This window comes from Nematocida ausubeli, assembly GCF_000738915.1.
Source record: "Nematocida ausubeli strain ERTm6 chromosome Unknown supercont2.3, whole genome shotgun sequence".
Classification (NCBI taxonomy): Eukaryota; Fungi; Microsporidia; genus Nematocida; species Nematocida ausubeli.
The window spans coordinates 288625-301349 of NW_026515636.1; the positions used below are offsets into that span (position 1 = coordinate 288625).

The window sequence follows — 12725 nt, forward strand, 5'->3', positions numbered from 1 at the left end:
AGTCAGGTTATATTTATTATATTATATGGGGAATATATTTTGGACTAAGTGGATTAAGTCTTGTCATTTTGGGAATATATTTTAGTAATGTGGATTAAGTCTTGTTATTTTTGGGAAGGAGTGGAATAAGTTTTGTATAATGTGGAATAAGTTCTGTATAATGTGCAATAAGTTCTGTATAATGTGGAATAAGTCTTGTCAGTGTCCCATAATTAGTCTTATTTCTTTTGGTAAAATAAGTAAGGATATGGCTGTGCTAGATATAATGACTGATGACTTGTCTGTTTCTAAGTGTATATTCTCTCTTCTGTCTATTCCCCTGAGTGTCCCATTGATTCTTGTGCCCTTCTTTAATTCTACTGTTATGTGCATGTCTATTGCTTCGTATAGCCACTGCGTATACATAAAAAAGATATTCTATGAGGCATATATTATTTCGGGCATATATTGTGCACCAAGTGGATTAAGTTATGACAAAGTGGATTAAGTTCTGTCTAGTTAGCCATAAGTCTTGTCAATGTGGATTAAGTTCTGCACTAGGTGGAAATAGTCCTATAATATGTGGAAATGGGCTTGCATCAATTCGCAGAACCTGAATTTCCCGCCTTTTTCTGATTTTTCCCGCCCTTTTTCCCGCCCTTTTTCCCGCCCTTTTTTGTCTTTTTCTGATTATTTCCCGGTAATTATTTCCATTTTGGGACGGAGGGAAATGCCCGCCCAAGGCACAAAGTGGAATAAAAGCCCTTTCCAGGTCAGAGAAGAATATTTAGGCGGGCTATTATGCGGCACAATTTTGTTCTGTTTTGGGAAATATCCTAAAAAGGAAATTCCTTTTAGGGCCTTTCCTAAAACAGTAATACCCTATGTGGTAATACTCTATATGGTAATACTAAATTGAGTAATTTCCTTATTTGGAATTTGCGCGGGCTACTTCCTTTTTGGGGCATCCTGGTTTGGGTTTGAGAATAATACAAGACTATTTCCACATTGTATAGGACTATTTCCACCTATGACAGGATTTATGGCTAGTTAGACAGAACTTAATCCGTGGTAGACAAGACTTAATCCACTTGGTGCAGGACTTAATCCACCCCAATAATCAAAATATACGCTGAATATAGACTAACTAATACTCTCTATTATACTTAGTATACTCCCACTGTAATATAGACTAACTCATCCTTCCTGTTATACTTAGTATACTCTCTGTTGTATTTAGTCATATCCTGTTATAATATAGACTAACACATATATTCCCGTTATACTTAGTATACTCCCTGTTGTAATATAGACTAATATGAATATGAATAAATTTAACTTTACTTTATTTCTTCCATACGAATTTGTTTGCTTTAGGGGCCTCTTCTGGCTCTTCTTTTTCTCTTTTATTCCAAACAGGAACCCCTTCACTTTCATTTTTCTTGAAATTATTGAACTGAAGGAAATTTGATTCACGGGTTGGTGGTCTATACACCCCCGACTGGTCATCTTCTGGTGCTTGTGCAATAAATTCTGTCTTCTTTACTTTCCAGTGGACTTTTTCTTCTTCTTGTGGGAACTTCTCTGTGAATTTCTCTGGTTGTTTTTCCGTTATTCTTTCAGGTATTTGTTTTGATTCGGATAATTTTGATTCTGGCAATAATTTCATTAATTTTTCCATTAATTCCGTTACAACAGGATTTGATTCTACAATAATTTCCAGGGCTAATAATTGCTTTTTCTTTGCAATTTTAAACCTGTCATTTATAACTGCCAATTCAGCCACTCTAACTCTGTCTAATTGGTTATTTTCATTAATAAAATTTTGATTATTCTTTAATGAATTCTTTAACGTATTCCTTAATAAATATTCTCTCCTTTCAAAAAGCACCATTATTTTGCTCTTAAACTTCTTCAGGTCACCCTTCACTATACTCTGCTTAACCTGAGATACCCCTGGGTTTCCCATTGCAGTACTCTTCTTAACTGTATCTATCTCAGCATATCCCTTAACACGGTCTATTTTAGCAGCTGCGCCATAATCTTTGTCTAACTCGCTTATGTAATCTATGTATGTGCTGGATGTATTTCCCTCACCCACAGATAGTATCCCATTTTTATACGTATAGCTTAACCTGTGCATTTTCAAGAATGAAATTCTATCAATTAATTCATCTACGTCCTGTATACTCACAGAACTATTAATCACACTAGTATACCACTGCCAATTATTCACCTCCATCTTATCCATACTGCAAGATATATTGCTGCTGGGCACAGGTTCAACTCCCCCTTCTTGTGAACTATTTTTAGTTTTATGACCAGGTTCAACTCCCCCAATATTTTTTGTATTTATGTATTTATCATAATCCGTTATTACTTTTTGATATTTTTGATATTTCAATATTTCCTTATCCGGTAATATTTCCATATATGGTAATAATAACCTTATTATATTACCATACATCCTATAATTATTTTGAAAATATTTCAAAAATAATGCAAACCTTATTATATTAATTTCTGGACTAATTTTCACCAAATCCCCAAATTTACCAGAAATATTCAATATCATGCGATACGACTCATAATAATAACCATACACATACAATACATGCACATACTCCATTAATACATCCACATCACATATATACTTAATAATATTACTAATATTACATATACTTATTATATCAATAAGTTTATACAATATTACCTTATTATGTAAATTAAGTGTAAGAAGGTGTAATAGATTAGACTCTACAATTAAATTATCACAGCCAGGTTCAACTCCCCCTCCCTCTCTACTTTTTATTTCGCATTTGCACTCCTTCCCCTGCAATATATTACACGCCCTGTATGTTATACTGTTACTATTTATATTATTAATATAATAAAGTATGAACCTGTTGTAATTAGGGGTGGTCCTTAATTTATTAATTATCCTGCATATTCCTAGCGTATTTGCCATATTATATAAGCCAGATAGATCAACATTACTTATGTCCGTGGTAATTAGTGCATCTGCCCCCATGGTAATAAAAAAATATAAAATATTTATAAATACAACAGGGGTAGACTAATTCATTACTAGTTAGTCATAAATACAGTGGGAATAGACTAAATACAGTGGGAGAGTGAGTTAGTCTATATTACAACAGAATATAAATAGTATATATTACAACAGGGAATAGGAGTTAGTCATAAATACAACAGAATATAATAGTTAGTCTATATTACAACAGAATATAAGTTAGTCACAAATACAACAGGATAGAGTAATTATGGATATATAAGGGGTATATATGGGATATGACTAATTACAACGGGAAATTAGTCTATTTTACAACAGGATAGAATAAATATACTAAATATAATAGAATTACACAGAATAGACTAAATACACTGGGAATATACTAAATATAACAGGAAATAGACTAAATACAACAAGAATATATGAGTTAGTCATAAATACAGTTGGAATATAACAGGAAATAGACTAAATACAACAGGAATATAAGTTAGTCTATATTACAGTGGGGTTAGACTAAATACAGTGGGAATATTTTAATATTTTATGTTTCGTGTTATGAAGGGCGTGGAAGAAGTGGGCCGCGTATTTCTTATGAATGAAATATTATCCTGTTGTAATTTACGACTAAATAAGTCATCTACACTGTGGAATGGGTTATTTACGTATTATATACAGGGGGGAATGGGATATTTCAAGGCAGGAATGTATTCTGGGTATTTTTTTGGTGAAAAATCGGATAAGTTGGTGATTAGGGGTATTAAAGGGGGTCTAACGGGTGTATCCATGGGTGTAACAGGGTTATTAGGGCGTAAGTTAAGTGAGAGACTTTATCGCATGTGATATGGTTGGTTATGCAGAATATATGGTACTAGTGGATTAAGTCTTGATAGAATTGACAGGACTTAATATGTGGGTGTAATAGGTAATGAATATGTGTTGTATTTAGTCATATATGACAAGACTTATGGATAGTGTGGAATAAGTAATGGATAATATGACAGGACTTATGGACAGGGTATAAAAAGTCTTGAATATTTCATAAGTAGATTAAGTCTTGTCAGTTTCAGGATAAAGTGGATTAAGTCCTGTCACTTACGCCATATATTCTGTACAATGTGGATTAAGTCCTATACAATGTGTAATAAGTCTTGCCTACATTTAACTATTTTTATTTATTTCCAAGATGTAATATTATTAATACAATAGAAAGTATCATAATAAATAATGAAATAAACCCTTTCATTCTACTTTTGCTCTCTGTTCCCTTTCTAAGGTACCCCCGACTGATCTTGACATCCACAGATGCAGTCTTTGTCTTATTAATTATGACATCAATGCGCTCATCCTGCAGGAATAATTCTTCTGTTATAAGGCGTTGTAATACGTCTATCTCAGATACTTTCCTGTTGATCTTAAGCAATTCTCTGTCTGATAGTCTGGCTCGCTCTAAAATTCTGTCATTTTCTTCTTGCAAGGTCTGCAATAAAATGGGTTTTGGCTTTACCACGGAGGATCTTTCTGGTTCTAGGGCAATATTAAGGGAGACCCTTGTTCTTTTTGCTTTGACTTCTTCTAGCTTGATTTCTGTGCGTTTTATTAGGGCTAGTAGGTTTGTTATTATGTTTTTGTAATATGTAATATTATTTTGTTCTAGAAGGTGGATGGTTTTGATGCACTCCTGGATACCCGATTTTATGGTGGGTTCGAATTCAGAATAATTTATTATTCTTTTTGTTTTTAATTCTGTATATGCAGAATTTAAGGTAATTCTTAGGTCCCTGGATATATTTAGTAAGGATGTAAGGGGGGAGTCTTGTATTGAATTATTCTGTTGGGGAATTCCTGTTGTATTTATGGTGTCTCTGAATTCTTTTGTTCTGTCCATAAAATATTTTATATTTTATTATTTATGCATTAAGTCTTGGTAATGTTTATGTTGTAATTAGTCGTATTTTATGACAAGACTTATGGCACTATAATATTAGTGGGTATTAGTGTATATAATGTGTATATATAGTGTATATACAGGATATATAATGGGTATTATTGGTTATATTTTGTTATTATTAGATTATTATTAGCGGATTAAGTCTTGTCAATTTTATAGAATGTGGATTAAGTCTTGTCATTTTTAAGTTAAAGAGGAAAAAGTCCTGCATAAAGTTGTAATACATTTATTATTGTGCCATAAGTCTTGTCAAAGTGGATTAAGTCTTGTCCAATTTATATAATGTGGATTAAGTCTTGTCATATATTACACAATTTATTCCACTAGTACTGTAAGTCCTGCCACTTCTATCATTACTTAATCCACTAGTGCCATATATTCTGCAATATACGACTAAATACACTACAAATCCATTACTTTTTATACCACATATAAAAAGTCCTGTTATATTCACCAAGGCTTAATCCACTGGTGCCATAAGTTATGTCTCTAGTGTATTTATTAACTCTGTTATTTCTGCAACTGTAATATCGCATAATAAAGCAGAATAGTTTATATTTGGTATATAATTTGATCTATTGCCTATTAAGCTTATAGTATATGTAGTATTACATGTGTTATTATGTATATTATTAGTATATGCTGTAGGAATATTCTGGTTATAAGATACTGAAGGGAGAAGTCTCTTAGGGGGAAGCCATTTATTCATGTGGAATAATAAAAAAATATATGGCAAGACTTATTACGCAGGTGGATTAAGTCTTGGATATTTAGGCAGGACTTATGGCACTAGTGGAATAAGTAATGGATATGTGTTAGAGTTAGTAAGGATATGCAGGACTTATGGTACTAGTGGAATAAGTCTTGATAGGATTGACAGGACTTATGATGTGGGTGTAAAAAGTCTTGAATGTTTTATATGTGGATTAAATTCTGGATATACTTATGACAAGACTATTTCCACTCTATTCCGAAAATGACAAGACTTAATCCACTTTATCCCGAAGCTGACAAAACTTTTTACATATAGTGTACTAAGTCTTGCAAAAATATTCATGACTTATGGCCGATTTGATCTGTAAAAATATTTATTTTGAAAGCTTTTATTTTAAAAATGAATAATAATGCAAAGATAAGAGAAGAGTATGAAATAATGAAATACTCAAGAAGAAAAGAATCAATTAAGACCAAATATCCACATAAAATGAAGTTTTCAATGATTCTTGCAATTATGACACACTGCCATGTACTTTTCGCACTGCCCTTTAAGAATATTAAGTTCTTATGTGAAGAAATCATTCATGAGACAAGTGACAGCATTGTGAAACTGAATGAAGAGGGTCCACTAAACCCACTGTGGGCATATTTAAGCAATGCATGCTACAGTTTAAACAAAACACTCATGCACAGACCACTCTTAGACCTAAAAAAATCAGAAGAAATAATTCTGGCAAAGCTAGTGGTTGACACCAAGATAAGCATACCCCAATTATATCCCACAGAGCCAGACCATATTAAATTCAAGGAAAACTTCTTTCTGGTTGAAAATACTAATAGATATGGGACATCCTCTAATGATGGATTTAAAGTATTCCTGGAATACCATAAGAATACGCATATATATTACCATACCCTTCTGGCATCGTTATTTTTAATCGCACAAGGTGCTGATCTATCTTTAAAATTAGACGAAAAGACACTTATATTGCAGCTACCTTCACTAGAATGTAATACACTGCATACAAAGACATATGCATTCTCTGTTAATCTTAATACGCATGCACCACAGGAACATACGTATATTAATATGCCTACTTGTTATAACCATGTGAAATATATTCTTAATAAGTTCTTCTTGCATACGGTAGACCAAGAGACTGAAAATAGTGTGGATATGGGTGCGGATTATACTGAGCACAGAGTAAGGTATGGGGATTTCCATAAAAGTACGATATGGTACATGCAGCAATATATCTATCAAACAATGAATAGTTTGAGTGAAATAAAAGCTTTCATTCAGAGAGTGCACAAAATACTATCTGAACAGATTAAAATCACACAATCATCAAAATTAAAGAATATTTATGACAATCTGTTTTGTGTATGCGAGAAAAACGCATCCATAAAAACCACATACACAGAATATGTGCACACACTGTATATGGGGCTTAATCTGGCAAAGCACCAGATGCTGCCAATTTACTTTGATGAATCTTTCCCTGCTCCGGGCTATATCCCGCTTTATGACAAGGCCCAGGGCAAGCACGCAAATAATTCGAATTCTTTCTTTAGTAATACCACAGAAACCACTATAATGAATATATTCTTGTGCCTGCTGTATAATCTGGCGGAAAAGAGATATACTATAGAGCATATGCCCAATGCGTCATACGAATTTAAAAAATTCTTTAGTGTATACTTTCTGCACAGTAGTATTTTATGTGAACATTCTAGCCTAGAGAGTGAAACTTCTAGTATATACAGTGACTATTCGTCTGAGGGTGAATTTATTCCTGTTACCATGGAGATAGGCGCAGATGATGGGATAGAATCATATGCATGTAATGAGACTATGCCAAGCAGTTCTGAGAGGAATTTACCTGAGGAAAATAGTAATTATGAGCACATGAATAGTGAAAATTCGTATACAACTACAAAAATATCTAATGAAGTGCATAAGGACTGGAATATGGTTGTTGCAGGCTTAAATATCCCTGGGTCTGCATATGTGGGAGAGAAGAAGAATCAGATTAAGTCGGATATTTTATCGATTATTTTGGTTATTATGGATGTAACGGGACAGCCTGCATCTGTGAAGAATCAATTCAGTGCGATTTTCTGTGAAATAGAAAGAACATCAAAGGACAAAAGAGACTGTGCTGAGTATTATCTTAGACTAGAGAGTCTCTTGGTTGATATTTTTTCTTCTATTCTTGCTAACTTTTCGCTTAATTCGAATAAGTATAGCCTGAAAGACTATATGCACATGGAGGTGAAACTTTCAGATATTTCAGTGGTGCTAAAGGATGGCTGCATTTTACAAATAACAGGGAATATAGGAATATACTATAGGCTTGGGGATTTAAATGTAGCAATACAGATAAGCGTGATGAATAATACATCCAGAGTCAGTATTAAGGAGACTCCTAGACTTTTTTCATATCAAATACTACGATTTAGTATGCTCTTCTTAGAAGACAAATACTTAACGGATTTACAGCATAAAGACGAGTGTAAAATAATCCAGGTTTACACTAAGTTGGAAATCATGAATTTGCATCGGTTTCTAACATCCAAGGAATATTTTTTATCCTAAACGTGCTGAATAACTTGAATGCATGGCGTATGCATCATCTACAGGACATTTTATGGCTAGAAATAAATTTGGGTTTATTTTCATGGAATTTATTTGGGTTAAGCTGGTCTAAGCTTTTTTTGGTTGGGTAGCCTCTTTACCACTCTACTAAATAATTTCTTTTTTCCTTTGACTTTTTGTAGCACCCGAATGCTCTGGTCTCTTTGATCATGGAAGGATCAACTTGCACTGCTTCCTGTGACAAAGAATCTTGCATTATTTCCATGTATAATTGACTATTTACAACAGAGCTTTGGGATGGCCCAAATAAGCATCCTCCTATGCACATATTCATCTCTATGTACAAATACTCTAAGAGAACAGATGGGTTCTTTTTGACTTTTGAGATGAAAGAAATAATTCTGCTGCTCCCGAATAGCTGCAGAACTTTTTTATTCTCTTTTGGGAGGAGGAATTCAATGTGCTTTGGAATCTTTTTTATTACTTCCAGTGAGTCAGAAGTATTTTCTGCTTTTAGCAAATATGCAAGTACTCCTTCAAAAACCCCACCAGAAGTTGATCCATCTAATATCCTTGCTACACTATATTTACGCTCAAATTCTGAATATTCTTCATTATTTTGCTTGAATTCATTCTGAGCTTCTAAATCATTTTTATCCTCCCAGGCTTCCTTCAGAAAGTGATCGTAGAACTCTTTAGTGGTAATTGCATATTTTATGCAAGAATTCTTCTTTGCTTCGATTCTCTTATCTTTACACATAACTATAGATACATTCGGGTTGTCATTGTAGATCGCATTAACGTATTTACTTGATAATTCCACTGGAGACAGATTATTACTGAGTTTTATATCTGCGCCCAGCGTATTCACTAGATATAAAACAGTTCCTGGGCATATTGTACTTATAATTGGGGCACTTTTGTCGCCCTCCAGAGCACTTCTTGATACTAGGTCTATTTCCTTCTGCAATAATAGTTTGCTTCCTACAGTACTGTCTATCACTATATTCTTATACTTAGCCAAGTACTTAACCAATGCATATTCAAACTCCCTAAATGTTTTATTCTTCTTTGCGCTGTGTGTGACAAATAGTGACATTTTGGCCTGTGGTGTTATAATTATATTTACGCCTCCATTTTTAATCATTTCAATTGCTGCTTTGTACTCTGACTCTGACTCATCTGTGATCGATACGCAGCCAGCACATGAAAGACAGTCTGTCAGAGTGATACTTTCAGATGTAACTGGTCTATCGCACATACGCTAAAAAATAAAATACTTTTCTGTTTTATTTATATTCTGGTTGATTTTTGCACTTGCAGTTTAGCGTATACTCTTGGGTATTTGAAACAAATGGTATTCCTGAATAAGTCTGTAAACCTAGCATGATCTATTTCTTTATTTCACTATTTTACGGACAGGCCTTTGGTCCCTTCATGCATCTCTTTATGGGCTCATTTGTCTCTTTATATCTCAAGTACCAATCAAAATTAAAGTCGTACACGAAGTTGTTTTGGATCATGGCATTGCTGAATATGCGCTTAATGTACAAATAATCTGGCATTTCATCATAGTCTAACCGCCTGGTGTATTCTAAAAATTCATGGAATGCAGGGTCTATTCCGCTGCACAATTTATCTATTCCTATTGTTTGCTTTATCATTCCTATTATTCCGTACCGCATCTCCTTTGTTTCTGACTTGACGCTCTGCCAGGGAAGCTTTCCCTTCATGAAGTATATCAGCATGTATGCCAAAGACTCCAAGTCGTCCCGCCTGCTTTGGTTTATTCCATTGTGCGTGTGCAGCGAGACATACCTTACAGTTCCCAGCAGCTTGTTTTTCGTGGTCATTGGCTTGTGCGTGTAATTTGACGTACGGTATACATACGCCAAGCCAAAGTCCACTATAAAGAAGGCGTTCTTGGACAGGGACTCGCCTAATTCCTTGCTGTCCCCGGATATCCCAAACAGAAAGTTATCTGGCTTTATATCTCTATGCACTATGTGCTTATAATGCAGGAATTCTATTCGGGTTATGAGCATCTCTGCGAGCATAAGAACTGTTTTCAGGGAGAACTTTCTTTCGCAGTAGTTAAAAAGAGACTCGAGAGAAGGCCCTAGCAGATCCATCACTAAGAAGGACCTCTTTGTGTCTGACATGTTCAGAGTGCCTGACTGGTAAATTGCAGGAATATAATTACTGTCCGTCTTGAGCATCTTATAGATACACTTCTCATATGACAATTGGGAGGATCCTGGCTTCTTTTCTATTTTTATTGCCACTTTTTTCCCGGTCTCTTGGCACTCTCCTTCGTAGATATCTCCAAAGGCACCGGATCCTATTTTGCCCAGGATTTTATACTTTCCAATGAGAACACTCTTTAAGTTCATGCATGCAAATAAAAAAGAAAAGAAAAATAAAGAAAAATATCATACTCCTGTAATTATAAGGTTATATCAGGCTGTATATTCAGGCTATCTTGTTATTAAACAGCACAGCATATATTACTACAAGAAATACTCCCGTGTACATCCCAGATAAATTATCTGAAATTATAATATAATTCATGTTGTATACACGCCTGTGCAATATGAGGAGCCCTAATTAAACAATTCAGATATAACTCGGACTACGCCTAGGGTATACCGCATACTAAACAGTAAGCAGTAAATGGATATTCTATTACCGGCCTCATTAAAGTGAAGTGATGTGACTTTGCAATCTATTCGTACCGTATTTATTGCGAGTGTATAGAACACAGTGTACTTATATTTCTAAATATTTTAAATTTAATAATGCTGCGCGAGAGACAGGTGCAAGGACTCACGGCCCTTTTGCAGGGTGACTCTTTTGAGTGGTCTGCCTTGGTGCTGGACAAGGAGGGGCAGGACATAATATCCCCTTTATTTGTTATGTCTGACTTGATGGAAATGGGAATAGTGCAGTGCTTGAAAATGGAAGATAAGCGTGTGGAACTTCCTGGAATACGCGTGGTATACTTTGTAGAAGCAACAGAGCAGAACACAGGCAGCATACTGCAGGATATAGAGGATGACTTATATGAAAGAATAGAAATAATCTTTACTGGAATAATAAGCACCTCCCTTTTAAAGGACTTCTCCTTGAAGGTGGCTGCACTAAAACAAGCAAACAGGATAACCCGAATAACTGATGCAATTACAACTATTTCCCTGTTGCACGAGGACATCTACTCATTGAATATGGACAAGTCCTATGTAAGAACGACTAGAATATCGCAGGAGATATTGAAGGACCAAGCTGTGGTAGAAAGGACAATGGAAGAGCATAACCAGGCCCTTGCAAAGGAAAAGAAGCCTAGCGCAGATGACTCAGCAGAGAATGACTCACTCTACTACGAACATATTGTTATGGGGCTCTGTTCTGTCTTTAAAGACACAGAAATTCCTGCAATATACTACAATGACCCAGTTGCCCAGAGAGTCTCAACAGAGCTAGTGGATAAGCTGTCTGATATCTCAGAGGTTCACCAGAGGCAAACAACCAGCAAGACAAAGAGAAGAAAAAAGCCACTTCTTATAGTTCTATCCAGAGATGAAGATCTAGTTGGTCCAATGTACCACACAAATCTGTATGGGTCAGTTCTTAACGAAGTATTTGAATTTTCCATGAATAAGCTTGTGATTTCAGATCCTATAAACAAGCAGGACTTAATAGACAACGCATCATACAATCTGAACAAGCATGACAGCTTCTATAATAAAAACATAAATGAACCATTTCTCTCTGTCCTGGATATAGTAAATGGCGAGCTGCAGAACTACAAAGACTCTTCGCACACTGCATCGATAAATATGAGCTCAGATAATGATAAGATGATAAGGTCCTTGGTAAAGCTGCCAGGCCTCCTAAATAACAACAAGCTGCTGTATAACCATATGAACATTGTACTGAATGCAATAAAGGTAATACAAAAGAAGCACTTGGACGAGCTATTCCTAATAGAAGAAGGAAATGCATTGGACCTGCCAGAAATAGAAGAGATAATAGATAAGATTGACAGGAATGATGTGATACGATTGAATATAGTTGTTTTTAGCAAATTCAGCAGGCAGTTTAACGAAGTGTCAAAGTTGTCAGAGAAGCACCTTAAAAACGATAAAATAGTAAACTATGTGAAGAACCGCACCGTGCAGCAGAGCACAAAAGGGAAAATACTTCATAATTTAAAGAAAATGATTGGAGTGCAGAAGGATGGAATTATCAGAAGGGTGCATGAAGTGTTTTCTAGGCAGACAGAGGAGTACTCTTCTGTTAATGTATTTATCATAGGAGGAGGCACGTATGATGAATATAAATCTGTATTAGACTTTGGACGGGCAAATAAGATAGATGTGACATACGGGAGCACAGAAATACTCTCTGCATATGAGCTAATGGCTCAGATTGAGGAGATTGAATAAATTCAT

The 12725-nt window shown here is 34.9% G+C and overlaps 9 protein-coding genes across 9 annotated transcripts; 4 read left to right on the forward strand and 5 right to left on the reverse strand.

Annotated features, from left to right (window-relative positions):
* Nucleotides 1-139: 139 nt before the first annotated feature.
* NESG_01267 (uncharacterized protein) lies at nt 140-487 on the forward strand (the record flags this gene model as incomplete). The annotated part of the gene is made up of 1 exon (XM_053048901.1): nt 140-487. One exon carries the CDS (start codon nt 140-142, stop codon nt 485-487), a length of 348 nt encoding a protein of 115 aa, XP_052904706.1.
* Nucleotides 488-1324: 837 nt separating this feature from the next.
* Nucleotides 1325-3010, reverse strand: NESG_01268 (uncharacterized protein; the record flags this gene model as incomplete). Its single annotated transcript, XM_053048902.1, has 1 exon — nt 1325-3010. One exon carries the CDS (start codon nt 3008-3010, stop codon nt 1325-1327), a length of 1686 nt encoding a protein of 561 aa, XP_052904707.1.
* A 543-nt stretch (nt 3011-3553) lies between these two features.
* On the forward strand, nt 3554-3850 carry NESG_01269 (uncharacterized protein; the record flags this gene model as incomplete). The annotated part of the gene is made up of 1 exon (XM_053048903.1): nt 3554-3850. The coding sequence occupies one exon, from the start codon at nt 3554-3556 to the stop codon at nt 3848-3850; it is 297 nt and encodes a 98-aa protein (XP_052904708.1).
* A 328-nt stretch (nt 3851-4178) lies between these two features.
* Nucleotides 4179-4895, reverse strand: NESG_01270 (uncharacterized protein; the record flags this gene model as incomplete). The annotated part of the gene is made up of 1 exon (XM_053048904.1): nt 4179-4895. One exon carries the CDS (start codon nt 4893-4895, stop codon nt 4179-4181), a length of 717 nt encoding a protein of 238 aa, XP_052904709.1.
* A 544-nt stretch (nt 4896-5439) lies between these two features.
* NESG_01271 (uncharacterized protein) lies at nt 5440-5667 on the reverse strand (the record flags this gene model as incomplete). Its single annotated transcript, XM_053048905.1, has 1 exon — nt 5440-5667. The coding sequence occupies one exon, from the start codon at nt 5665-5667 to the stop codon at nt 5440-5442; it is 228 nt and encodes a 75-aa protein (XP_052904710.1).
* A 405-nt stretch (nt 5668-6072) lies between these two features.
* Nucleotides 6073-8274, forward strand: NESG_01272 (uncharacterized protein; the record flags this gene model as incomplete). The annotated part of the gene is made up of 1 exon (XM_053048906.1): nt 6073-8274. The coding sequence occupies one exon, from the start codon at nt 6073-6075 to the stop codon at nt 8272-8274; it is 2202 nt and encodes a 733-aa protein (XP_052904711.1).
* A 136-nt stretch (nt 8275-8410) lies between these two features.
* NESG_01273 (uncharacterized protein) lies at nt 8411-9535 on the reverse strand (the record flags this gene model as incomplete). Its single annotated transcript, XM_053048907.1, has 1 exon — nt 8411-9535. One exon carries the CDS (start codon nt 9533-9535, stop codon nt 8411-8413), a length of 1125 nt encoding a protein of 374 aa, XP_052904712.1.
* A 151-nt stretch (nt 9536-9686) lies between these two features.
* Nucleotides 9687-10667, reverse strand: NESG_01274 (uncharacterized protein; the record flags this gene model as incomplete). The annotated part of the gene is made up of 1 exon (XM_053048908.1): nt 9687-10667. One exon carries the CDS (start codon nt 10665-10667, stop codon nt 9687-9689), a length of 981 nt encoding a protein of 326 aa, XP_052904713.1.
* A 405-nt stretch (nt 10668-11072) lies between these two features.
* On the forward strand, nt 11073-12719 carry NESG_01275 (uncharacterized protein; the record flags this gene model as incomplete). Its single annotated transcript, XM_053048909.1, has 1 exon — nt 11073-12719. The coding sequence occupies one exon, from the start codon at nt 11073-11075 to the stop codon at nt 12717-12719; it is 1647 nt and encodes a 548-aa protein (XP_052904714.1).
* Between the last annotated feature and the right edge of the window lie 6 nt (nt 12720-12725).